At 41.5% G+C, this 25,935-nt stretch overlaps 1 protein-coding gene across 4 annotated transcripts in view; it reads left to right on the forward strand.

The window, feature by feature from the left end:
- Nucleotides 1–1,347: 1,347 nt before the first annotated feature.
- Nucleotides 1,348–25,935, forward strand: part of RBM15 (RNA binding motif protein 15) — a 43,243-nt gene continuing 18,655 nt past the window's right edge. Inside the window, exons 1-3 of one of the 4 annotated variants that reach the window (XM_036272089.1) lie at nt 1,348–4,575; nt 8,918–10,062; nt 18,241–18,398. In XM_036272089.1, coding sequence (XP_036127982.1) covers nt 1,719–4,575; nt 8,918–9,033 — 2,973 coding nt within the window. In that variant the 5' untranslated portion in view covers nt 1,348–1,718 and the 3' untranslated portion in view covers nt 9,034–10,062; nt 18,241–18,398. Of the gene's footprint in view, nt 4,576–7,514; nt 10,063–18,240; nt 18,399–25,935 lie in introns of those variants that run through there. The other 3 variants (XM_036272088.1, XM_036272087.1, XR_004960866.1) reach the window with 3 other exon arrangements.

The following is a 25,935-nucleotide window of genomic DNA, read 5'->3' on the forward strand; positions in this document are numbered from 1 at the left end:
AGAATTTTCAAGTTTAGGTTTTCAGTTTGGGGACATTATTGCTACCTTGAAAAAGATCATGTTTAAAAACATCTGATATTTTCTACTCCATACTGGACCTTGAGAGATGTGGTCGAAGAGAGGATCGATACAAGAATCCTCATAACCTTTGCACACAGCACACCTGGCAGGACTGCAGAAAGCCTAATGGCTCTGATGAACTCAGCACTACCACCCTTCACTGGTGGGTGAGCAGGACAGAGGCTGCACCTGTTCTGATCTGTCTCACCAGCACTTCGCACAGGTACTCTGTTGTCTAACACAATTAAGGTCTCTGGAAAGAGTGAAAGTTGAGTTTTGAAGCAAATAACGACAGAGGGAGCCCAAAGAGGTGGATTTACAGACAGCAAGGAGGTTGCGCCACTGGGTTCTAATATACATTAGTGGGGCGGGGAGGGGGAGGGGCAAGAAGCCACTGAAAAAATATGCGACACATCTGCATGGAGCGTAAAATTCACCTGATTATTTAGCGGGGAGGGGAATATATACACAACAAACAGCTCTATCACAGGACTACAAAAGCCCAAATCCACGTGAATTCGTAACATAAAACAGGAAGCCCACGGCCACGCCCGCGGACGGCGAAGCTGGGCGCGTCGGTCACTCCCTCGGTGACCCGGGGCACTTGTGTGGGAACTGGGAGCGCAAGGCGAGCCGGGCTCCGGAGCGAGGGTGCGTCTGGGCCGCGCAGCATCCCCGCGGCGGGACCCGAGAGCGGCGCCCGCCCTCACCCCGCCCCGGGGCGTTAACGTGGTCCCGGATTTGGGAGCTGGGAACTCTGGGCCCGGCCGCGGGCTCTGGGGGCTGCAGGCGGCGCACACGCGCGCACGGGGAGTAGGGCTTTTTCTGGCTGTTCACGAAGAGGCCAGAGGGACAAAGATGGTGTCCGCTGGGCGCCCCGGGCACGGCCCGGAACGCTTTGTGGGCCCGGCAACCGGGGAGCCCAGAAATTTCGCGCTCCCACGGCAGAAGAACAGCAGACTACGTTGCCGAACCGAACAAATGTGTGAGGGCAAAACGCCGAAAGCGCGAAGAGGCGGAGCGGGATCCTGGTCACCATCTCGCGACGTCTAAGTGACGTCGCACAGCAATCGCGTGTTCCACACTTTCACCTTCAGTCCACTCCCTCAGTACGTGGGCCTACCCCTTTAAGAGAGTGATGGGCAGTTATTTCAGCCTATCAACTTCCCCGTCACTATCCAATCAGATTTAAACTTCTCTCAGCCGCCGGAGGAGTTGGAAGAAGAGGTCGAAAGAGGAGACGCTCTGTCGTGCGAGATCGCTATGAGGCGGCCTCTCAGGGGAAAAAATGCCAGAAAAGATGTCCTGACTTCCCAAATAGTGGGTTAAAAGACGGGGTCGAATACCACGAAAAGGGATGAGAAGGTGGGATCATTGCTTTCAGAGCGCAAGAAGTACCGTTACAGGACACACTTTTTGACCAATCAACGCCTCCAGACTTTGGTTCAGGTGGCCATAGAGTGCGAGGGGCGGAGCTACAGCCTGGCGCGAGGAACCGTTAAGATGGACAATGAATGTAACCAATGAGGTACTTCGATCAAGGCGTTGGGAACCCAATAACAGTGGTCGGGCGGGCGCCGTCCCGGAGCGCGGGGAGATGTAAAGACAGACAAGTAGTTTTCCCAATGAGACTGGAGGAGACAGGAGCTACTTGACCAATGGAGACTGCGGGGCGGGATCCTTTGCAGCGGCGGAGTCCAAGATGGCGGCATGCGGTTCCGCTGTGTGAAACCAGCGCGGGGCGGCGGGTTAATCAGCTCCGCGGAGACGACCTCCGACGACCCGCAACAATGAAGGGAAAAGAGCGCTCTCCAGTCAAGTCCAAACGCTCCCGTGGTGGTGAGGATTCGACTTCTCGCGGGGAGCGTAGCAAGAAGTTAGGGGGCTCTGGTGGCAGCAATGGGAGCAACAGCGGAAAGACCGACAGCGGCGGCGGGTCGCGGCGCAGCCTTCATCTAGAGAAGTCCAGCAGCCGAGGTGGCAGCCGCGAGTATGATACTGGTGGGGGCAGCTCCAGTAGCCGCTTACATAGTTACAGTTCCCCGAGCACTAAAAATTCCTCGGGCGGGGGCGAGTCGCGCAGCAGCTCCCGCGGTGGAGGCGGGGAGTCACGTTCCTCTGGGGCCGCCTCCTCAGCTCCTGACGGCGGGGAGTACAAGACACTGAAGATAAGCGAGTTGGGGTCCCAGCTGAGTGACGAAGCGGTGGAGGACGGACTGTTTCACGAGTTTAAACGCTTCGGTGATGTAAGTGTCAAAATCAGCCACCTCTCGGGTTCTGGCGGCGGGGATGAGCGCGTAGCCTTTGTGAACTTCCGGCGGCCAGAGGACGCGCGGGCGGCCAAGCATGCCAGAGGCCGCCTTGTGCTCTATGACCGGCCCCTGAAGATAGAAGCTGTGTATGTGAGCCGGCGCCGCAGCCGCTCCCCCTTAGACAAAGATACTTATCCTCCATCATCCAGCGTGGTCGGGGCCTCTGTAGGGGGTCATCGGCACCCTCCTGGAGGAGGTGGTGGAGGCCAGAGATCGCTTTCCCCTGGTGGGGCAGCTTTGGGATACAGAGACTACAGATTGCAGCAGTTGGCTCTTGGCCGCCTGCCCCCTCCACCTCTGCCACCATTGCCCCGAGACCTGGAGAGGGAGCGAGACTACCCGTTCTATGAGAGAGTACGTCCGGCATACAGTCTTGAGCAAAGGGTGGGAGCTGGGGCAGGTGCAGCTCCTTTCCGAGAAGTGGATGAGATCTCACCGGAGGATGATCAGCGAGCTAACAGGACGCTTTTCTTGGGCAACCTAGACATCACTGTGACAGAGAGTGATCTAAGAAGGGCTTTTGATCGCTTTGGAGTTATTACAGAAGTAGACATTAAGAGGCCTTCTAGAGGCCAGACCAGTACCTATGGCTTTCTCAAGTTTGAGAACCTAGACATGTCTCACCGTGCCAAACTAGCAATGTCTGGCAAGATTATAATTCGGAATCCTATCAAAATTGGTTATGGTAAAGCTACACCCACCACACGCCTCTGGGTAGGTGGCCTGGGACCTTGGGTGCCTCTTGCTGCCCTGGCACGAGAATTTGACCGATTTGGCACCATACGCACCATAGACTACCGAAAAGGTGATAGTTGGGCATATATCCAGTATGAAAGCCTAGATGCAGCTCATGCTGCCTGGACCCATATGCGGGGCTTTCCACTTGGTGGCCCAGATCGTCGCCTTAGAGTGGACTTTGCAGACACAGAACATCGGTACCAGCAGCAGTATCTGCAGCCTCTGCCCTTAACTCATTATGAGCTGGTGACAGATGCTTTTGGACATCGAGCACAAGACCCTTTGAGGGGTGCTCGAGATAGGACACCCCCCTTACTATACAGAGATCGTGATAGGGACCTTTATACTGATTCTGATTGGGTGCCACCTCCACCCCCAGTCCGGGAACGCAGCACTCGGACTGCCCCTACTGCTGTGCCTGCTTATGAGCCACTGGATAGCCTGGATCGCAGGCGAGATGGCTGGTCCTTGGACAGGGACAGAGGTGATCGAGATCTGCCCAGCAGCAGAGACCAGCCTAGGAAGCGAAGGCTGCCTGAAGAAAGTGGGGGACGGCATCTAGATAGGTCCCCTGAGAGTGATCGTCCTCGAAAACGTCACTGCGCTCTTTCTCCTGACCGAAGTCCAGACTTGAGCAGTAGCCGGGATCGCTACAACAGTGACAATGATCGATCTTCCCGTCTTCTGCTCTTGGAAAGGCACTCTCCAATCAAAGACAGACGAGGTAGTTTGGAGAAAAGCCAGGGTGACAAGCGAGACCGCAAAAACTCTGCATCAGTTGAACGTGATAGGAAGCACCGGACAGCTGCTCCCGCTGAGGGAAAAAGCCCTCTGAAAAAAGAAGACCGGTCTGATGGGAGTGCAGCCAGCACCAGCACTGCTTCCTCGAAGCTAAAGTCCCCTTCCCAGAAACAGGATGGTGGGACAGCCCCTGCTGCAGCAGCCTCTCCCAAGCTCTGTTTGGCCTGGCAGGGTATGCTTCTGTTGAAGAACAGCAACTTTCCTTCCAACATGCATCTGTTGCAGGGTGACCTCCAAGTGGCCAGTAGTCTTCTTGTGGAGGGCTCAAGTGGAGGCAAAGTTGCCCAGCTCAAGATCACTCAGCGTCTTCGTTTGGACCAGCCCAAGTTGGATGAAGTAACTCGACGCATCAAAGTGGCAGGGCCCAATGGTTATGCCATTCTTCTGGCTGTGCCTGGAAGTTCTGACAGCAGATCCTCTTCCTCAGCCACATCAGACACTGCCACTTCTACTCAGAGGCCACTTAGGAACCTGGTGTCCTATTTAAAGCAAAAGCAGGCCGCTGGGGTGATCAGCCTTCCTGTGGGGGGCAACAAAGACAAGGAAAACACCGGGGTCCTTCACGCCTTCCCACCCTGTGAGTTCTCCCAGCAGTTCCTGGATTCTCCTGCCAAGGCTCTGGCCAAATCTGAAGAAGATTACCTGGTCATGATCATTGTCCGTGGTGCGTCCTAAAGTCCATGTGTAACTTGTATTTACTACTTTGATATGGTTCCTGTTTTGTGATGTATAATGGGATACAAGCATTAGATGAAAATTTCTTTTTAGTTGTTCAGTTGTAGCTTTTTTCTTTTTTATATTTTTATAAACCTCTTTAAAATAGACATCAGGACAGTTTAGCTGTTAAGTGAAAGATGCCCTGGAGGTAGCAAGCAGATGGGTTTACTTTAATTAGCAGTTCCCATTCTTATGAGTAACTCTTTTCCTCCTGGTTTTTTTTTTCTTTTTGAGCTTAAAAAAAATCCTCAAAGTCACAAAACCAAAACTTTGAAAAGTCAAAATTTGGAGGAAAAAGCCCATTGACTATATAAAGATGGTAATATACACCTAAAAATGGCTTGATTGGTATGTAGGTAAATAATTTCTATACCAAAAATGTTACTTGCATGAAAAAATTTTGTCAGGGACCTCAAAGTATAAGCTGGTAAATTGTATAGCAATGTAATTATTTTTAATCAGGTATTTGAGTATTTCTCTAAAAATACATGGTTTATTCCCAGAGAGTTTACTTTAACATATGCATTTTTATCACTGGTTCTTGAGTTCTGTATCCCGTATATGCACTTTTGGTTTGTAGCCGTAACTGTTCAGTAAAAATTGAGTATGTTACAAACCATATGTCTTATGCTTATACTAGTATGCAAGAAATGAGTAGGTGCTTTTAAAATCAGAATTCTTTGGTCAGTTATTGGTGTGGGTTGTTTTTACTGACTTAGGGAAGTGTAGCAGGTACAGTTCTAATTGTGCATATTTCAAAACTTAAGTGTTTCTTATCAAAGAAGAGTTTTTGTTTTTGTACTCATTCAAATTTCTGATTTCAATAATAGAAAGAAGAGTTGTTGTCTGCAGGCTCATAAGTCATCTTTTGTTTCAGTAGGCATTAATCAGCCATATCTAGATTGCAGAATTTTTCAGTCATCGTGAAATGCCTTTGACATGCTCTAAAAATTTTAAGCGGTAGGGATGACATTATGTTATTGAAAATGTTTTGAATATCTTTGAAATCTTGTGCTTAATATTTTCACTCGGGTTGGTGTAGAAAAACCCTTTTTTATTGTTTTATTTTCCCAGACATCTGGAATTAATTGAAAATAACCCACTCCTATGTTTTTTTTCAAAGCTGAAGATAATAACGATTTTTGGTTCTTAACAAGGGCTTTTGCTGCTTAACAGCAATGGATGATTTTTTTTCTTCCCATTTATCTTTTAGCCTCCACTCCTAGTTTCTCAGGTCATTAGTATATTTTCCCTACTTGATTTAAACGCTGAGGACTTTAGCGAAGGCCCTTGATAATTAATTATGATTAGAAACTTTAGGACCTTTTGGATCATGATCATGTTTCCAGTCTGTGAAAGTGACTTATTGAAAGCCTGGCAGAACCCAACTGTTTTCTTTCTGTTATCAAAGCTGGTAGTTTAAAATAGCACCAATAATAACCCAGGGAAATGTCATGTAATTTTTTATTTTCCATTATGACAGGTGTCTAATGCATGTCAGCATGAAAGCCTCATCATTGCTGTGTCTTAGAGGGGAGGGATTTTATTATGCCTTCATAAATTTTCTTTTTAGATTTAGAGTTAGTTTTTTTGGGTTCTTTTGTTTTAAACTGGAAAAACTAGTGATTTTGAGAGAAGGAGAATACTAGGCTATGAGCACAAAGGCTTTTGGTTAGCTTGTAGGGAAAATACCTAAAGTCCTACAGTTAAGGCTTTGGGTGCTTTTTGTTTTTCAAATGCTGAGCTTGACATGGTAATATGGCGTAGAACCTGTTCAGAAAGTGTGCAGTCTTCATACATGAGGTCAAAGTACAGTTTGGCTAGATACATTTTTCCAGTTTAAATCTCACTAACCATTAACTTTTGAATATCTTTTGATAAGATGGCTGGACAAATAATTTTGCTCTTGTAGAGGAGTGACATCTAATTTTATGATCATCCAAACCGTGTGTGGTTTTTTCCCTTTCTTTTTTCCTTTTTTTTAAAGTGGTTCTTGCTCCATGTTTGTTTGAATCTTGACATTGCAGCTTTGTTAGATCTGGGAAACTTGTGCTTCAATATTTTTGAAACAGTGGCTTGATACCATTTCTAAACGTATGTATTATAAATGATGAATTATGTTTTAGTTTGGTGCTTACCTACAGAGTGCCATCTTCAGATGAATCTCTTATTTGTGATGTCCATTCTGTTGTGCAGGTTTATAATACTGGTAAACTATTGAGTTAAACTTGCAGAATGGAATGAAAGCAAAAGTCTAAAACTGTCTGGGTCTGATACTGATTAGTCAGAACTTCATAATCTCAGCATTGGGTGTTCTTTGTAACAACCAATTTTTTTTCTTTTTCTTATACTTAAAAAAATGCTTTTGTTTAGTTGATGTTTCTGGAACTTGGTTCAAATGGATGGAAAGAATTTTTTCAGTATATCATTTAATGACTTATTAAGTATTACTGGTGAAAACATCAAGCTAATTAAGACTTTTGGACCACCACTTCAAAGCTTATGGAAAATTAAGCAAGCCTTCAGTTTCTAGCCAATTTTTTAGTATTATTTTGTTGGTTGTAACCGGGATTCATAAAGAGTTTTCCACACAAAAATTTAAATTCCTGGTTTAAGATGTGTACTTTGACTCTTAATTGAACATAGATAGACTTCCCTTTAAGGATTATATCTTAAAATGTCCATCCTCTGGCTAGTGTAAGCTTTTGTTACATTTTGAAGGTAATATATATATTCCGGCCCTTCTTAACTAGATCATTTGGGTTACAGTAGTAAAAGTAAGATGTGTGTTTGTTGCTTTCAGAGTCAAACACTGTTTAGGTTTACTTTAAAACTTTTATGGGCAGGTTTTCACTGACAGCCTTTTTTTTTTTTTTTTTTTAATCCATTTTTTTTAGACAGTGAAATTGCTCATTATGTAGGTGTAGCTTGAATTGCAGTTTGGGTTCATATAGGAACCATTCACCAAAAACTCTGTGGTAACAGAATTAGGAAATCCTCTTGAGAAGAGGGCCTTTATGACTTTTCATGTGAAAAAAATTTTTGGAGAGAATTTCTGCACATTTTTTTTTTCTGTCTCTGCCACAGTGCATGGTTTTGAGATAGATGGGAGTTAGGTATTTGAACAAGTAGAGGAAAAATGGATGTGACCCTGTTAACATTCTGGTTATAGTGATGTCCCTAAGGGGAGAAGACAATTTCAGGTGATCATAGTGGACTGTCCGGCTTAATGAAAAGTTTTATATGGTGTGATTTTAAACAGCACTGAATAAGTAAAAGTCCTAAAGTGTTCTTTGGCTGTTTAGCAATGGTTTGTATGAGTGTTTTCTTGAAATAATAGTTGCTGTCTTTGGTAACACAGATGAAGGTGGATTTTTAAATGGCTTTGTATCTTGCCCCCTCTCTGTAATAATGGAGCAGTTCTGTATTGCTCCATATAAATTACAGAATGAAAATAGAGGGGGTAAAAGTTTGACTAAACTTCACCTTTTTACGGTTTCATTTTTTTTAAGTTATATGTCGAATATATTGATCACAAGTTGATTATAAACTTGCTGTCTTCTGAATTTTTTTCCAATATGTTTTACTCAGTTATGAGTGTAAAGGATATTTTCAGTCCTATAATCCTCACTTAATTGCCTTCTTTTTAAAAAATCCACCCTATTCTACTTGTTATTTGTCTGTTCATACAGTAAATTCATTTCAAGGTTTGTGCCAATGGGTATTATTGGTGCTTTTTGAGGTCAAGGTGGACTATCCAGGAAGGTCTTGTTAACATTATGTTCATCTATGATGGCATAGGGGAAATATATATATTTTTAATATTGTAAAAATTTTTACTGAATAACCTTTTTTTCCCTCCTGCAAGCAAAGCTGGTGAACAGTGGATGAAGATTCGGAAATCAAAGCTCTAATGGAACTTTTCGAAGAGAAGTTGTGGCTTATGTGGAGTTTACATGGGCCTCTTGATGGAAGAAAGCTAATCTGTTTAGTATTTGTGCATTTTACTAAAATGGCAGCTTAAAGTTGTGTATCTGCTATTGTGATGCCAATGCCGGTGTTTTAAGTGGAAAAATGACCTCTTGCTTTGTGCTGTGTACACAAGATTTCTGGAAAAGTAAAGAAAAACCCTTTTTATGGCTCACACAGCTTAAAAGTAGCTGTCACTCAAACATGCGCTCACAGTTGAGCTGCTTTTGTTTTATTCTAAATAAATTGTTTCTTTTGAGGAAAATGTTTTTCTGCCTGGAAGTGAATTGACGGCAAACCTTTGACCCCTTTGTTTGCAGCTGAGGCGTTACTTGCTGCTGCTCAGATCTTGTATGTCTTGAGCAAGAAGCAGGGAGACCATCATTTTGACTTGTCGCGGTGTGTCAATTCTGAAGGATCACTAGTGTTACTGTGACCCCCTTTGTTTGCAGTGAAGGGGATCATTTGCTTCTCGGTCCTCAACTTGATGAGGAAATGGTGCTGTTGGCTGGCACGCAAGAAGCCGGGGCAAGCACCGTAAGCCTCACCACAGTGCACGAGTCGGGGGCTTTGCTGGTTTGAAGAGCCGGAGTTGCTGAAATTTAAGTTTTGATTTATTTTGTTCACCCATCACGTTTGGCCTTAGTTTCATTTTTAATTTGAAGAAAAGTTTGCAATTGCTTTATCTTGCACTTAACATTTGCACCAAATTGCCAAAAGAAGGAGAATGCTCCGTTTGCTTTTTAAATGTTAATGATGATGTTAATAAAGCCTTTCCTGACACATTTGAGGAGCTCCTCCATCTCCAGGGGCTTCTCACCAGAGGTATGCAGTGATGGGTTTAGTTCTGAATGGATGAAGAGTTCCTGAGAGCTAGCGTTTGTAATTAGAACCGTTACTTGGTATCTGTGCCTTATTTGACCTGTGGTTCCACATGCCTTGGATGTGCATGCATCGTGACGGTTTCGTAGGTACGAACGCACACTCAGGCCCAGTCACCTCGGTTGGTAGTACAGATTGTGAGGAAAAAAATGGAGGCATCCTTAAGGAGGAAAAAAAGTGTTTGCCTTTAGTTCCTGCATTATCCTGCACAGGGGTTCCTGAGCTTTGGAAGCTGTTCCCAGTACAGGAGAACAACTCCCCTGTTTGCAGCAGGAGACTTCGGTGCACAGTGACAACGCTGGAGTTCAAGAGGAAGCCAGCCATGCTGCACCATTGGCTTCAGACACCATTGTTGTTTGCCAGTTGTAAACTTAACTAGTTGCAGACGAAGACCACCTTGAAATGCAGGCTTGTTGGGCTTGTTTTGAATTTTAACTTCGGATGGAAGAGCCCTAGTGCTGTCTGTCTCCATGCGGGATGATGATTACTTAGGCAACAGGTGATTACCAACAAAGGATGCCACGCTTATACTCTGCAAGGTGGTGTTCCAGTGGCAAACAGCTGTATAAACTCTTGTAAACAGGTAAGACGGTTTTTAGAGGTCAAAAATGCATTATAATTAGTAGGGTGAGGGATTTTAATGTTGGGGGTATGTTTCTCTGGAAATCAGGCACTCTGCTGCTGATACTACTAGCTACCTCCCCTTCACCAAAGTGTTGTATTTGTAAAATTCAAGGTCAGAGCTTGTTCTAATGATATTTTTATTTTTTTGGAAACATTCTTTTAATGTGGGAGCCAAAGCATTGAAATCTTGGCTATGGATTTGGGACCTACAGCCTTGATGTCCTTTAAAATTTTAACATTTTCTATTAGCCTTGACCTTCACCCTTAGTGGTGATTTACTGGTGCTGGAAGAATTTCCTGCTATAAATTTCCAAGTTAACAAAATTATAGTATATAGAAAAAAAGAAAAATGTGATAATTTAGCCAAAATGGTTAGGTTTTTTTTTGTTGTTCCACAAAGATTAATTTAATTATAAAATTAGGCTACTACAACTCTAGGGGAGTAAATAGACAATGTTGAAAATGCTATTACCATCATTTTCATGGTCCATTTAGTCCTGCCAGCCTTCTGAGCCCTTCCAGCTCCTCCCCCCAACATTAATTAAGTGTGAGGTTTGGGCAACTTAACACAAGCACAATTTTTTAATGTATATAATGCAATTTAGGTTTTCTTTATTTTAAATGGGATTGAAATTTTTGAGTAGAATTTTTCTTTTTTATGAAATTTTTGTTTATCTCTTTCCAAAGGGGAAAAGTGAAGTGTACAGTTTTTCTAAAGGTTCTCAGTGTGTCTTTCACAAGAATTTTAAAACATCTGCTTATGAGTTGGCTGCCATCTAAAGCTTTGCTAAATTATCGCTTATCTACATGTCTGAAGGTTTTATTCCTGTTGGGAATGTCAGTTTCCAGTATATTTTCTTTGGCTGGTTCACACTGAGAGCCCATTAAGTAATTTTTCCAGTTATTGAACAAGGATTTTATATCTCTGTAGCAATTTGGGGAAGATTGTTACACTTTACATATTTCTACATGTTTGATATCTTTCTAAGATCTCAAGCTTCCTCTCAGAAGCAAGAAGAAATGTATCAGGGTATTTGTTTAGTTGTATATGAAACTGAATGGAAAATGGAAAGGTACACAGCATGACAATTTTGAAAGTACTCAAGAAATTTCATTTCCAGCTACACTGGGAAGAAAAGACTAATTGCGTTGACTGTTAGATCTACAGTTCTAGTTTTATAAATTGGAAACTGACATTTTGAAATATTTGTGTGGTTTCCTAGTGTCTTTATTATGATCTGAATTTAGGGTTCTACTCTAAAGGAAATAGTTCCGTGAATACCTCTGAATTGACTTGTGCTCATTTTGGAAAGCCTGCCTGTGAGTATTAAAATTGAAAATAGGGATTACCCTAACTTTGGTAAACCTTGATTTTATAATTAAGTCACATTTTTTCCAAGTTGTTTATCCGACTCAGTAAATTTAGTGCTTATGCCTTGTATAGCATCTATTTTTCTTTTTGCAACAGGATTATCTGATTATGCCTTGTCTGACCACCACCTTTATCTCCCAGTTTACTCTCTTGAAGCTTCCCTGATGAAAAGACCCTTTTACTTAATAACTTGAATTATAACCTAGTTTTAAATTGTTAGCAGAGGAATTTACTCAATTAACAAAATTCCTTCAAACCTCAGGCAAGATTGTTCTTAGCAACCAAGAAGATATTTTGGCCTTGAAGTAAAGTGACTTAACATGCTTCTACCAGAATGCTATCATATTAAGCTTTCAGGTAGGGTTTCTGTGTAATCATTTGAATGTTGGTCGTATATTAAGAACTAAGGTGCTGAGCATATAGAAGAAAGTATCAGGTAGTCTGTACCTCAGTTAGCAAGTTACCCTCTAATTGGGGAAAGTAGATACAAACAGGTAAATAGTTAAATATCAGGGGAAAAGTTCATAGTTTAAGACCAACTATAAGAGGGATGTCACAGTATTTGAGTTGATTTGCTAATTAATTTTTACAGATGACATGAGTATATGAATGAATATATAAACAGATTAATTTAGTATGGTCAAGAAAGGCTTTACAGCCCTGGTTAGTTTGGCTCAGCGGTTAGAGCATCGGCCTGTGGTCCAGAGAGACCCGGGTTCAGTTCCTGCTAAGGGCATGTACCTCGGTTGCAGTTTGTCCCCGGCCCTGGTTGTGTTATGCGGGTGGCAGCCGCTCGATGTGTCCCTTTCACGTTGACGTTTTTCTCTCTCTCTCTTTCCCACTCTATCTGAACAAAAAAAAAAAAAAAAAAAGGAAAAATGTCCTCTGGTGAGGATAAAAAAAAAAAAGAAAGGTTTTACAAAAGAATTTATTAGTTGGATTAGGATTAAGATGTCAGGCTGGCCCTGGCCGGTTTGGCTCAGCGGTTAGAGCGTCGGCCTGCGGTCCTGAGAGACCTGGGTTCGGTTCCCGCTAAGGGCATGTACCTTGGCTGCAGTTTGTCCCCGGCCCTGGTCAGTCGTGCGGGTGGCAGCCACTCGATGTGTTCCTTTCACATCGATGTTTCTCTCTCTCTCTCCCTCCCACTCTATCTGAGCAAGGAATGGAAAAATATCCTCGGGTGAGGATAAAAAAAAAAAAAAAAGATGTCAGGCTGACAAGCATGAATAACAATCTAGCAGCCTGTTGATTGATGGAAAAGATGCAGGCTGAAGCTTGGAAATGGGTCAACAAAAAACGGAATCCTGAGGACAAGCCAGTTTGAGGAGGGCAGGGAGTGAAAATGCATAATCAATTGAGACATGTTGATAAAAAGCAACAGTACTAATAATAACAATCATTTGTGAAATACCCCCTTCAGGCCAACATTCTGCTGAGTTCTATACACATTATCTCATGTCTCACCACAGACCATAATCTGATAGCTAATAAGTGACAGAGCCAGAGTTCTAACCAGGCCTTTGTTGTTACTGTACTGTCACACTTCACTGCTCTTTCTTGGAGCAGGGATGGGATTAAAGCTGCAAATTTGAGAATACGGACAGTGGATTTCAGACTCTAGAGTATATCGACATTCATAGTTCTTGGGAAACATACAGGCCCTTGGCTTTAACCCCAGGCATTCTGGGATTTGTTAGGGCCAGCATGGCCCAGGAATCTGTTCTTTTACAAGCCCCCAGGTAAATTCTGATATAGTTTATGGTCGGTAGCCACATGTTGAGCAACACTGGCCCAGTGAATAGAGTGCTAAAGTATATAGCTGGGGTAGTGTCACATTTAAGACATGGGAAGGGAAGATGATGCTGGGAAAAAGTCCCCAGTAGAAGAGCCAGAATAGTGTTCTGTCTCTGAAGCTGAGAAGGGGGCACTTCCAGAAGATGAATTCAAAGCTGTTGCAGAGACAAGCAGAATGAAACTAAATGCTATGGAATTTATCAGTTAAAGTGTCACTTAAATAACAGTTTTATAGTCATGTAATTATTTCTCCAGGGAATTCAACCTTGCTTAGTATTTAATTTTGCCTTATAACAGTTAGTGAATAAGGGCCACTGTTTAGTTTATGGACTGCTAAAGGGATAGCAGAAGTTTTGTGACTTGACTAAGAGATACACAGCCAGGAACTGACTGAGATATCCTTGACTTTTCAGATGTTAATTTAAAAATAATGTGACTATAGTATAACTTAAATTAAAATTGGAGGTGATTCTAAGATTGCATGTGTATGTAAACATACAAGTTGTTTTTCATGAATGAACATTCACCTATCTACTACCTTTGAACTAGGTTACCAATAGGATGGAGACAATGGAATTATAAATAAAGTTGAGTGTATCTTTGACATGTAAATGGTTGAAAGATTTTCTATTTTGAATTATCTATACTGTGTCTCTTCGATAAATGTAGCTAATTCTTCAGATATTTAAGTACTTATTATATAGCAGGCATTCTAGATCTTGAGGGAGTATATTGGTGAAGAAAACAGACAAGTTCTCTTTTCTTATGGAGCTTACATTCTGATGGAAGAAGGGAGATAGTAAACTATAAGTTAGGCCTTGTTGCCAAGGAATAAAGGGTTGGATTGCATTCTAACTGCTGAATGCAATGGAAAGCCATTGAAGGTTTTAAGCAGAGGAATGATGTAATTGCCTGTCTCAGGAAAGTAACACAAATTTCCTTCAATTATTCCCAAGATCTAGAATAATGCCTGGTATACGGTAGGTACCCAGATATTTGAAGAATTAATTAACTAGCTACACTAATTGAAGATAGTAAACCAGTATAGATAATTCACTCTTTCTACCATTTACAAGTCAAAGATAATTCCTTCAAAGGAATTATCATTTCAGATTCTTTGTAAGACTGTGTTCCTGTGTTCTTCAGAGATCAGCAGTGTTCCACTTTTAGATACCATAATAGACATTTTTTTTTTTTTTATCCTCACCCGAGGACATTTTTCCATTTTTTGTTCAGATAGAGTGGGAGGGAGAGAGAGGAACAGAGAGAGAGAGAGAAACATCGATGTGAAAGGAACACATCGAGTGGCTGCCACCCGCACAACCTACCAGGGCCAGGGACAAACTGCAACCGAGGTATGCGCCCTTAGCGGGAACCGAACCCGGGTCTCTCAGGACCGCAGGCCTACGCTCTAACCGCTGAGCCAAACCGGCCAGGGCCATAATAGACATTTTATTTCTTCTTCGGGCTCATAATTGTTGGCCACATTGAGGTTTCAAAGCCATCTTGCTCCTAGTACCTCATTTTCTCTTATGTTATTTCTTATTCTCTCTGCTTTCATCAGACTGTCATGAGAGTTTCCGCCATAGTCATACGTAGTCATCATATAGTTTATGCTATAACATACTGACCATGCTTTCTATATTTCATAACTTGAAATTTCTCTAATGGTATCAAACCAGATTTCCTTATTGAAAGTCTTTTTAAGAGGGTCTTTCTATAGAATGGCTGTCATCCTGTGCAAACCAGATACATGTGTTTATACAATTTTTAAGTGCTAAACTGGTATCTGACCTTTTCCAGGTGACCAACAGACTTTATTTTACCCAGGAAAAGAACTTAATGAAAAAATTTTATGCATAAGCATATTAATACATCTATGTCCGGAGTAGAACTGTCATCACAGGCAAAATTAACACTTGGAGGTGCTACATAGATATATAGTTTTATTTTTTTAAGGCATCTTGGGAAAATTGGTCTTCCATAAAATTTGTATTTCAGCATACAGAAATTGACAGTAGGTTTACCTTGCTCCCAAGATAAGAACCTAGTGTGTGTATATTCTTTATATATAGAAACACTTCAGTAATCTATACACCTTAATTCAAATTTTTCTGCATTCTTTAGCAGAAGTCTTAAACCTGACTCCACGTTAGAATCACCTAAGGAACTTTTTTTTTTTTTTTATCCTCGCCCGAGGATATTTTTTCTATTTATCATCAGATAAAGTGGGAGGGAGGAAGGGAGGGAGGAAGGGAGGGAGGGAGGGAGGGAGGGAGGGAGGGAGAGAGAGAGAGAGAGAGAGAGAGAGAGAGAGAGAGAAAGAGAGAGAAAGAGAGAGAGAGAAACACCGAGGTGAGAGGAACACATCGACTGGTTGCCTCCCGCATGACCCCGACCAGGGCCAGGGATGAACCACAACCGAGGTACATGCCCTTGACTGGAATTGAACCGCAACTCATTGGTCCACAGGCCAGTGCTCTAACCACTGAGCAAAACTAGCCAGGGTGATCTAAGGAGCTTTTTAATATCAATAGCTGGGACACTTGCTCAGAGCTTTGTTTAGCAATTTAGGTCAAGTGCAACTCTGCCAAGTTCCCAGTATTGTTTTTGTTTCGTTTTCAATGGCCTAGGTGACTCTACTATGTAGCCAGGGTTGAAAACCATTGCTCCAGAGACAAATCTTAAACATACAAACACACACACCATCACCCTCTAAGGACTGTTTGAAAATGAAAACCCAAAATTTTCAGAGTATCATTTGGGTTCAGTACAGCCAGGTATATTGTTTAGTCTTCTAGAATATTTGTTATTTAAAGTGTGTGGTCTTTGCCCTGGCCAGTTTAGTTCATTGGTTAGAGCATCAACCTGCAGACTGAAGGGTCTCGGGTTTAATTCTTGGTCAAGGGCAGTACCTGGGTTGTAGATTTAATCCCTGGCTCTGGTCAGGATCATGCCAGAGGCAACGGTCCTCAGACCAGTAGCATTAGCATCACTTGAAATTTTGTTAGAAACACAATTGGCAGGGTCTCACCCCAGACCTATTGAATGGATTGAGATTCCCCAGGTGATTTGTATGCACTTTAAAGATTGAGAAGCACTGCTTAAGATGTAGATACATAAATATTCTGTGTAATAAAAATGGATTAGACTTTTATCCTTTATGAGTAAGATGCTCAGATTTGTGCATTAGTCAATGACATTTACTTTAAAGCATTTAAAAAATATTTTTGCCCTGGCCAGTTTGGCTCAGCGGTTAGAGCGTCGACCAGCGGTCCGGAGAGACCCGGGTTCAGTTCCCACTAAGGGCACGTACTTCGGTTGCAGTTTGTCCCCGGCCCTGGTTGGTCGTGCGGGTGGCAGCCACTCGATGTGTCCCTTCACATCGATGTTTCTCTCTCTCTTTCCCTTCCTCTCTCTCCCTCCCACTCTATCTGTACAAAAAATGGAAAAATATCCTCGGGTGAGGATAAAAAAATATATATATATTTTTTCAACAAGAAAAGTAGGAACAAAAGAGTTCTTTGGTAGTGAACTTCTGGTGGCCAGAGATAAAGGTCTCTGGCACCAAGACAAGGGAGGGGTTACAATTGTTTGTCCTACTTGGTTGGTTCTTGATTATTTTGTTGTGCTTATGTTTTTTTTCTGTCCTTCCTATTGTTTTCTAGTCCACTCTTTTCATTGTGAGAGAGAATATGTTACTTTTTATAGGTACAGTTGAGGATATCGGAGATGCAGTTTGATGATAGATGTCCCCTAATTTAGTAAATTTGGTAGAGGTAGGTTTAGAGCTTTCAATGGGAGGATTGAGGAGTGGTTTTTTTTTTTTTTTAACATTTATTTTCAGACGGAGTTGGGGGGGAGAAACATGTCAATGTGAGAGAGACGCATTGACTGGTTGCCACCTGCATGACCCCAACCAGGGCCAGGACAAACCGCAACCAAGGTACGTGCCCTTGGCTGGAATCGAATCCGGGACTCTTGAGCCAGACTCTTCTTACATCCCACAGTTTTTCAGTTGGCGCATGTGTTTTGGAGGGATTTTTCATCAAGCACAGCAGTGTGAGCATCTCTAGAAAACCGCTGAGCCAAACCGGCCAGGGCTGAGGAGTGGTTCTTATTGGCCTTTGTTTTTAAATTTTAATATTATAGTAATTTCATAAATAAACTGATTTTCCTCACATAGCAATAAGAAACAGAAATCTAATTTATATTTAATTCATCTTAAAGTTCACAGTGACAAATAACATAATAAATGTTAGGATTTATATATATTAATGGGAGTGGTCCAGTATGACAGTTCAGAGAATACTCTAACCTGTAATGTATCAGTTTGATACAGGAATGATATTTTTAGTATGTTCATTTTTATGATCAAAGATTCTGAAATACATTTGCCAAACAACCATGTTGATATCAAATGAAAAACTGCAGCCAGACTCTTCTTACATCCACAGTTTTTCAGTTGGTGTATGTGTTTTGGAGGGATTTCATCAAGTCAGCATCTCTAGAAAACATTTCTAGGGTTTATTTGTGAATTATAGATTTCTCTTGATACCTGAGAGGTTTATTTTTAGTGGAGACTTACCTATTTATTTCTCCTGAGAAATTTCATTTGTGAAGTTTACCCTCTGCAGTGTTATAATCTTACTGAAAATTCATTCTACAAAAGGAATGAATTCATCTGAACTTCAAAGTTGGTGGTTGAAAAGACTTTATTTCTGTGATACAAGAGTGTTTTTTTTTTTTGCTTTAATATATTGATTTAAAGGTATTTTGAACCTTCAAAGACACTTGCTTCTGTTTGCTGCTCCCTATGTTTATAGATGTCTGAATCCCTAATACAATTTTTTAAAAAATACATATTTTTGGATCTACCTCCTCTACTTTAATAGCCATGTTTAAAGGAGAGAGCATTTCTAAGTACAGTAATTGGTTAAATGTCTTTTTTCCTCCTGGGTTTCTTTTTAGGAACTACTGACAATCAAAAACCTATAGCCAACTTTGGGATATGGCCTTATTATTCAGCAACTAAAAGATGAGTTCCAATGGGCAGAATTCTGGCACTGGCACTTGTCCTCCTGTTTCTATAGAAACGGTTGGAAGTCAGAGCTGCACAGAGGGAAAGGGTAAGTTTCTTTTAAACTCCATATTTATAAACCCATATCTTATTAACTGTGACATGGTGTCAGTTTTCACATAAGGATATCCATCAGGGAACTTGAACTTAAATATGAACTAATTTTCACTTGAGTGGAAACTGACATCAAGTCATTAAATATCATAGGAGGGTTTAAATATGGATATATTTTTCTCCTGACTCTGACTTCAAATTTCTTGAAACAACTTGTATAATTCTTGCTTTCAGTTATTTCTAATTTAGGGGTCATAAAATTGATTTTTATCCTTTCAGATCTTACTCTGTTGTACTCTTCAGTTAAGTGGACATTAGAATATAAACTAAGTACAGAGGACATTTTAAAAGTCCACATGATTTATAAGTCTCTTGTTTGGAGCAAAGTCCGATTCTTTACATTATAAAACAAGTACTATACTACTGACCAGTTTTTAGTCTCTCTCCTCTCTTAGCTAAGCAGGATGGGGTCATCTGCTGGGCACAAACATTTCTTCTCATCCAGGCAGACACCCATTATTCGTAGAACCTAAGACACCTACCAGTTGGTGAGTCAAATTATTGCTATGGCTTCAGAGGGCTATGCTGCATAGCCGGGGCATTTAGGCTTGAAACTGTTTAACCAAGAGTAAGAAGCTATGATCCACGGGTTGGTGTATATAAACGATACCTGCTAAACTGACTAGTTTTGAAGTATTGGAAGGAAGGTAGAATTAGCTCTTGTCCTTTAAAACATATCTGTCTCATTTCCTTGGTCCTGGCTTGCTACTCATAAAAATGTTTTTGTAGACTTCTTTTTTCCCTGCTAAATGAACATTAATGTTGGTTGACACAAACCACAGAATAGGACATTTTGGCTTTATTTCAACTCAAATTGTCGCATTTGTAAAAATAGCATAAGAAATGAAAGGAAGTTTTTCAATAGGGAAAGTGAATTCACTTTTTAAAATTTCACTTCACAAGTTAATGCCTAAAAGTAAATTCTCATTAAAAAATGTATGCCTCCCTTCCTTAACTACCGTGTATCCTGTTCATTTCTCTTTGCTCACTGTGGCTTAAAAGGCAAAATATAATTGAATTTGTGATTTTTGAGGGAGAAGGTGATTAGAAAAAATTTTAGTTTTTGTCTGCATGATATCAAGTATCCATATGGGTTCTCTGGTGGTCCTCAGTGTAAGGTTGGCCAACTCATCCTGGTTTTAAAACTGAAAGTCCGAGTCCTAGGAGCTCCCTCATCAGCCAAACCCAGATGGTTGGTCACCCTTTCTTAGTTTATTCTCTGCATCCCTGAAAAGACCTCACAAGGTTGTTATTGATTATTTTGGACATTTCACAATATTCTAGCTTCTGTCAGAACATACCAGGGGTTAAGTTTTTTGTTTTTGTTTTGTTTTGTTTTGTTTTTATCCTCATTCGAGGACATTTTTCCATTTTTTGTGTTCAGGTAGAGTGGGAGAGAGAGAGAGAGAGAAACATCGACGTGAAAGGGACACATCGAGTGGCTGCCACCCGCACAACCGACCAGGGCCGGGGACAAACTGCAACCGAGGTACACGCCCCTCGCGGGAACCGAACCCGGGTCTCTCAGGACCGCAGGCCGACGCTCTAACTGCTGAGCCAAACCGGCCAGGGCTGTTTTTGTTTTTTTTTTAAGAAATGCTTGTTAGATGTGTTTCAGTGATCCTAGGTAATGGCCCCTTACCTTTCTCAGAAATAAGACATGAATTTTTTATTTTATTTTATTTTTTATCCTCACCCGAGGATATTTTTCCATTTTCTGTACAGATAGAGTGGGAGGGAGAGAGAGGAAGGGAGAGAGAGAGTGAGAAACATCGACGCGAAGGGACACATCGAGTGGCTGCCACCCGCACGACCAAACAGGGCCGGGGACAAACTGCAACCAAAGTACGTGCCCTTAGCGGGAACCGAACCCGGGTCTCTCCGGACCACAGGCCGACGCTCTAACCGCTGAGCCAAACTGGCCAGGGCTAAGACATGAATTTTAAAGTGATTTATTTAAAAGTTGATTCCAAGGACCTTCATTATTTTTTTATTTGTTTCTATATGTTAAGACCAGAGGTGATAAATGTGAGACAATTGGGTAGATATTTGTGGCAAATGAATAGCCAAATGAGGCAAATATGTAGACAGTAAACCTCATATAAGTTGGTTCTGGCTTAAAAGAAACCACTCAGGGTTTTTAAAAAATATTGAGCTTTGGTTTTATATTGCGATCTTAGAGAAACCACTGTCCATGTTTTGTATTGTGTCTCTTTTAAAAACAGTTAAAATAAAATATTAATAGATTGTTTTTTTCTCTTATGGAAAGAGCTTATTTTACCGTTAGGCATGTTTATTCACTAAGGAGCTAATATTTTGCAAACATAGCATCATATATATTAATATGCTTAGATTATTTGAAAAGATTACAAAATTATCACTTCAGTCCATTTAAATATAATTGTTGCTTTTATTAAATGTTAAACTAGAGAATCATTAAAGAAGAGAAGCCAAGGGCCATGATCTAAGGAACACTGGTAATCAGGTTTCAGAAGTGGCTCTGTCAAGGATAAGCTTCATGACTTGAGGCAAATAACTTGGTCTTAATTTGCTTTTGTTCCTTATTTATAAAATAGAAATAATAGATTTTTAGCTTCCTCACAGGATTAACATGATGATAATGAGGTCATAGGTAGGAAAGAACTTAGTTAAAAGTAGTTTTAGTGTCAGAAATAGTATATAATGACTTATATAGAAAATTCTGTCTTTAACAGTGATGGCATGGCATTTTCTTAAGAGTAGGCAGCAAGAGCCCGGCCAGTGTGGCTCAGTGGTTGAGCGTATACCCATGCACCAAGAGGTTGCCAGTTCAATTCCTGGTCAGGGTACATGTCCAGGATATGGGCCCGATCCCCAGTAGGGAGCATGCAGGAAGCGACCAAATGATGTTCTCTCTCATCGATGTTTCTATCTATCTCTCCTTCTTCCTTCCTCTCTCTCTAAAATCAATGAAGAAAAAAAAATTTTTTTTAATTAAAAAAAAGTAAGCAGCAAGAAATGGTATCTCAACAGTTTTAAATATAACTCAGTCACTGGCTGAGAAGAAAATGTACTGAACTTTTATGTTCAAATTATCATAGTTGTAATAAAATATATACTTATATATACTTCAAGGCTTACAGTTTATTGTAAGTTTATAATAAATAAATTTATTTATTTATTAAAGCTAATTTCATATTAAGGAGTTATAATGGCTTATGCTTAGGCATTGCCTTCTTTGGTCAGGTTTGGTGAATATTGGGAGACCTAAAAAACTTAGCAACTGCATTGTTACTGCATTATAGCAGATGTGTTTGTTTTGGTTGTTGGGTACTTTCCATTTTCATTTCAATCTAGATATTAAAACTTTATGCCAATTTGAGTTAGAACAAATTTATTATAAGATAACTGCTTTCAATTAAATTAGCTTCATAAACTTCTGGTACTGCCAAGAACTAGAGTGATCTAGAGAGGAAAGAAAGCATAGGGTTTTGTGTCAGTGTGTTTGAATTGTGACTCCACCACTTACAGGGTGTTTTATTTCTTGGACCATTAACTCATTTGTAAAATGGGCATCATAGTATCTGCTGAAGATTAAATATGATATATATATATATAATGTGCCTATTTCAGCAACTACTATGTATTAGATGTTGAAATAGTTATTCACTGTCCTGCCACTCCAAACACACATACTGGTATCACCAAAGTCTAATACTTGTTTTTCTCTTTGTCCACTTGAGGGAAAATGGGAACGGAAATAAGTGTACTATTTTGCTTTTCTTGAAACCCTATATAGAGCTGGGAAATGTGTTGACATCTTATAATATTGTCCAAGAAAAGTAGTAAGTGAACAGTAACATCATGAGTTAATTACAGTGAATACATTAGCTATAGAAGTCTTCAGCTTCCTATAGTCTACAAATTATTCAGACTTTTTCTTAGTCCATGCCACCCAGCTTTAGGAGGACTATTCCCATTGAGTAGGATGAAGAATAGCTCTGTTGCATAAGATTCATAAATCAGAATTCAACTTGGAGGTCTCTAGTTGGTCCTGCTTAAAATGTACAATTTGCTTTAATAGGAGGAAAGCAGAGTTGCCCTGGGTAGTTAAAGACTCATTTGAAAACAATTATTGCTCAAAAGGGAAAGTGGAATGGAAGAGAGTGGTTCCTAGTAATTTATTGATTTATTTTATCTGCTTTTTTGACATACAAAGCAGAAGAAAGGAAATTAGAAGCTACTGTGTATGAGGGATGTTTTGCTTGGTACAAGTATATTTTCATTTCATCTGTACAGTATATCTGTGAGGTAGGTTGGTGACATTATCCTGAGGTTACAGAGGAGGAAATTGGGACTTAGGTGGAGTCACATGGTAACAAGGGACAGAGCTGGAATTTAGTATTAACTATATTTGCTGTTCTGTATGTGTGTGAGAGGAGTGGTATTTCTGTTTGTTTGTTTTATTATCTTACATCCAAAATATAAAAAGAATGTTAGATATTTGCATTTAAATTTAAACCCTATAGATTTTATTTTATTTAACTTATCTTTATTGTTGAATGTATTACAGATGTCCCCTCTTTTTTCCCCCATTGACCCCCCTCCTCCCCAATCCTGCCCCCCTCCTGCCTTTCCCACACTATTGTCTGTGTCCACTGGTTATGCATATATGCATAGAAGTTCTTTGGTTTATCTTATCCTCCCCTCCCTCCCCCCTTCCCTTTGAGGTTCATCAGTCTAACAACCAATTTGTACTTCTTAATCCTTTCATCTTTTTCACCCATCCCCCAACCCCCTCCCATCTGGCAAGCAACAAAAAATTCTCTGTATCTGTGAGTCTGTTTCTGTTCTGTTTGCTCATTTTGTTTGTAGATTCTATTGTTGATAGATATGTATTAATTGCCGTTTTATTGTTTATATTTTTGTTCTTCTCCTTCGAGAAGACAGTCCAGCCGGTGTGGCTCAGTGGTTGAGCGTCAACCCATGCACCAAGAGGTTGCTGGTTCGATTCCCAGTCAGGACACATGCCCAGTATGTGGGCCCAATCCCCAGTGGGGACATGCAGGAGGCGGCCAGTTGATGTTCTCTTTCGTTGATGTTTCTATCTCTCTCTCCATCTCCTTTCTTCTCTCTCTAAAATCAATAAAGGATAAATTTTTTTTAAAAAAAAGAAGACACTTCAACATTTCATATAATATTGGTTTGGTGGTGATGAACTCCTTTAGTTTTTTCTTGTCTGGGAAACTCTTTATATGGCCGCTGATTCTAAATGATAGCTTTGCAGGATAGAATAATCTTGGTTGTAGGTTGTTGCTTTTCATCATCTTGAATATCTCTTGCCACTCCTTTCTGGCCTGCAAAGTTTCTTTTGAGAAATCAGCTGACAGTCTTATGGGAGCTCCTTTGTAGGTAACTAACTGCTTTTCTCTTGCTGCTTTTAGGATTCTCTTTGTCTTTAATCTTTTGCATTTTGATGAAGATGTGTCTTGGTGTGGACCTCTTTGGGTTCATCTTGTTGTGTGCTTCCTGGACTTGTATGTCTGTTTCCTTCACCAAGTTAGGGAAGTTTTCTGTCATTTTTTCAAATAGGTTTTCAATCTCTTGCTTTCTCTCTTCTCCGTCTGGCACTCCCATGATGCGAATGTTGGCACACTGGAAGTTGTCCCTGAGGCACCTTACACTCTCCTCATATTTTTGGATTCTTTTTTCTGTTTGCTGTTCTGATTGCGTGTTTTTTACTTCCTTATATTCCAAATCAATGGTTTGCTTCTTGGCTTTACCTACTCTACTATTGATTCCCTAGAAATTATTCTTTATTTCAGTTAGTGCATCCTTAACTTCTGACTGGTCCTTTTTTATGTTGTTGATGTTCTCAGAACTAAGTTCCTTGGAGTTCCCTTTAAGGAAGTTCTCACTAAGTTCCTAGAGCATATCTATAGCCAGTGTTTTGAACTCTGCATCTGCTTGATTGCTTATCTCCATTTTGTTTAGTTATTTTCCTGGAGTTTTGTTCTTTTCTTTCATTTGGGACAGGTTTCTTTGTCACCTCATTTTGGCTGCTTCCCTGTGTTTGTTTCTATGTATTAAGTAGAGTTGTTTTATGTCTTCTAGGCTTCATAGGGTGGCCTATTGTTGTAAGTGTCCTGTAGGATCCAGTGGCACGGCCTTCCTGATCACCTTAGCTGCGCCCTCAAGGTGCACCCCTAGTGTGGACTGTACACCCTTTTGTAGTAATTGAGTCTTGATTGCTGTTGGCACGTCAATGTGGGGGGGATTTACTCGGGCTGATCAGCTGCAAGGACTGCCTGTGCCCACTGACCTCTGGCCTCTACCTTGGAGGATCAGCTGTGGAGGGGCCCACCACACAGAGCAAGACTTACTTCAGCAGGACTCTGGTACCCACTGAGTCCCCCCTCATTGAGTGTGTCACTTGTGGAAGTGGTTAGATGGTGGTGCTTCAACGTGGTTTGAAGCTGTCCACTGGGTGTGCTGGTTCTGGGGCAAAGTCAGCCCCTGCCTATGTTCTACCTGGGGCCACCAGGCATAAGCCAGAAAGTGATCTGCAGATGGCTGCTTCTTGTGCTGGGTTTGGAGGTGCCCAGTAAAAGCCAATTTGTGGACCAAGCCTGGCCGCTTCTAGTGCCAGGCCTGGGGCCACTTACCGAGAGGTATGGGGCTCTCTGAGACCAGATGCTGCTTGTTTGAGAGATTTTAGGAAACTCTGAAGCAGCATCCAAGACAGGCCAATCCTATGGTAATGCCATTGGAAACAGCGTGGGTGGGCCTGAAAGTTGGGTGGGGCAGGGCCTCAGGGAACCCCCAGGGTGGGGCAACCTGTGTGAGCCAGGTTGCTGGAATCCCAGTTATGGTGGCCATCTTTCTTTCTGGGGAAAGGCTCACCAAAGGATTAACAGCCTCTGCCAGCACGTCTGTCCTGAAGAAACCTGCCCCTCCAGCTCTCGCCCAGATGCCAGACAACTCAGTTCTTCACTGTATGGCTCTGGTGCCTTTCAAGCTGCCTCCCCCATGCTGGAGCCTAGAGGGTACAAATCCCAGTAAGTCTGTGCATGGGCCCTTTAAGAGAAACTGCCTGGAGCTTCAGCAGCCTCAGCCTCCCTCAGCCTCAGTTCTCATTGGTTTTTATAGCCAGAAGTCATGGGGACTTCTCTTTCTGGCACTGGAACCCCGAATTGGGGGCCTGGTGTGGGACCCGGACCTCTCACTTCTCAGGGAGGACCTTCACAGCCGAGATATCCCTCCTGATTTTCTCTTTTTTTAATCCTCACCTGAGTACATTTTTGCATTTATCTTCAGATAGAGCAGTAGGGAGAGAGAGAGAAACATTGATGTGAGAGAGACACATCGACTGGTTCCCACCCACACAACCCCAGCCGGGGCCGGGGACAAACTGCAACCGAGATACGTGCCCTTAGCGGGAACCAAACCCGGAACTCTCTGGTCTGCAGGCCAACGCTTTAACCACTGAGCAA

Source organism: Molossus molossus, unplaced genomic scaffold (assembly GCF_014108415.1).
Source record: "Molossus molossus isolate mMolMol1 unplaced genomic scaffold, mMolMol1.p scaffold_m16_p_20, whole genome shotgun sequence".
Classification (NCBI taxonomy): domain Eukaryota; kingdom Metazoa; phylum Chordata; class Mammalia; order Chiroptera; family Molossidae; genus Molossus; species Molossus molossus.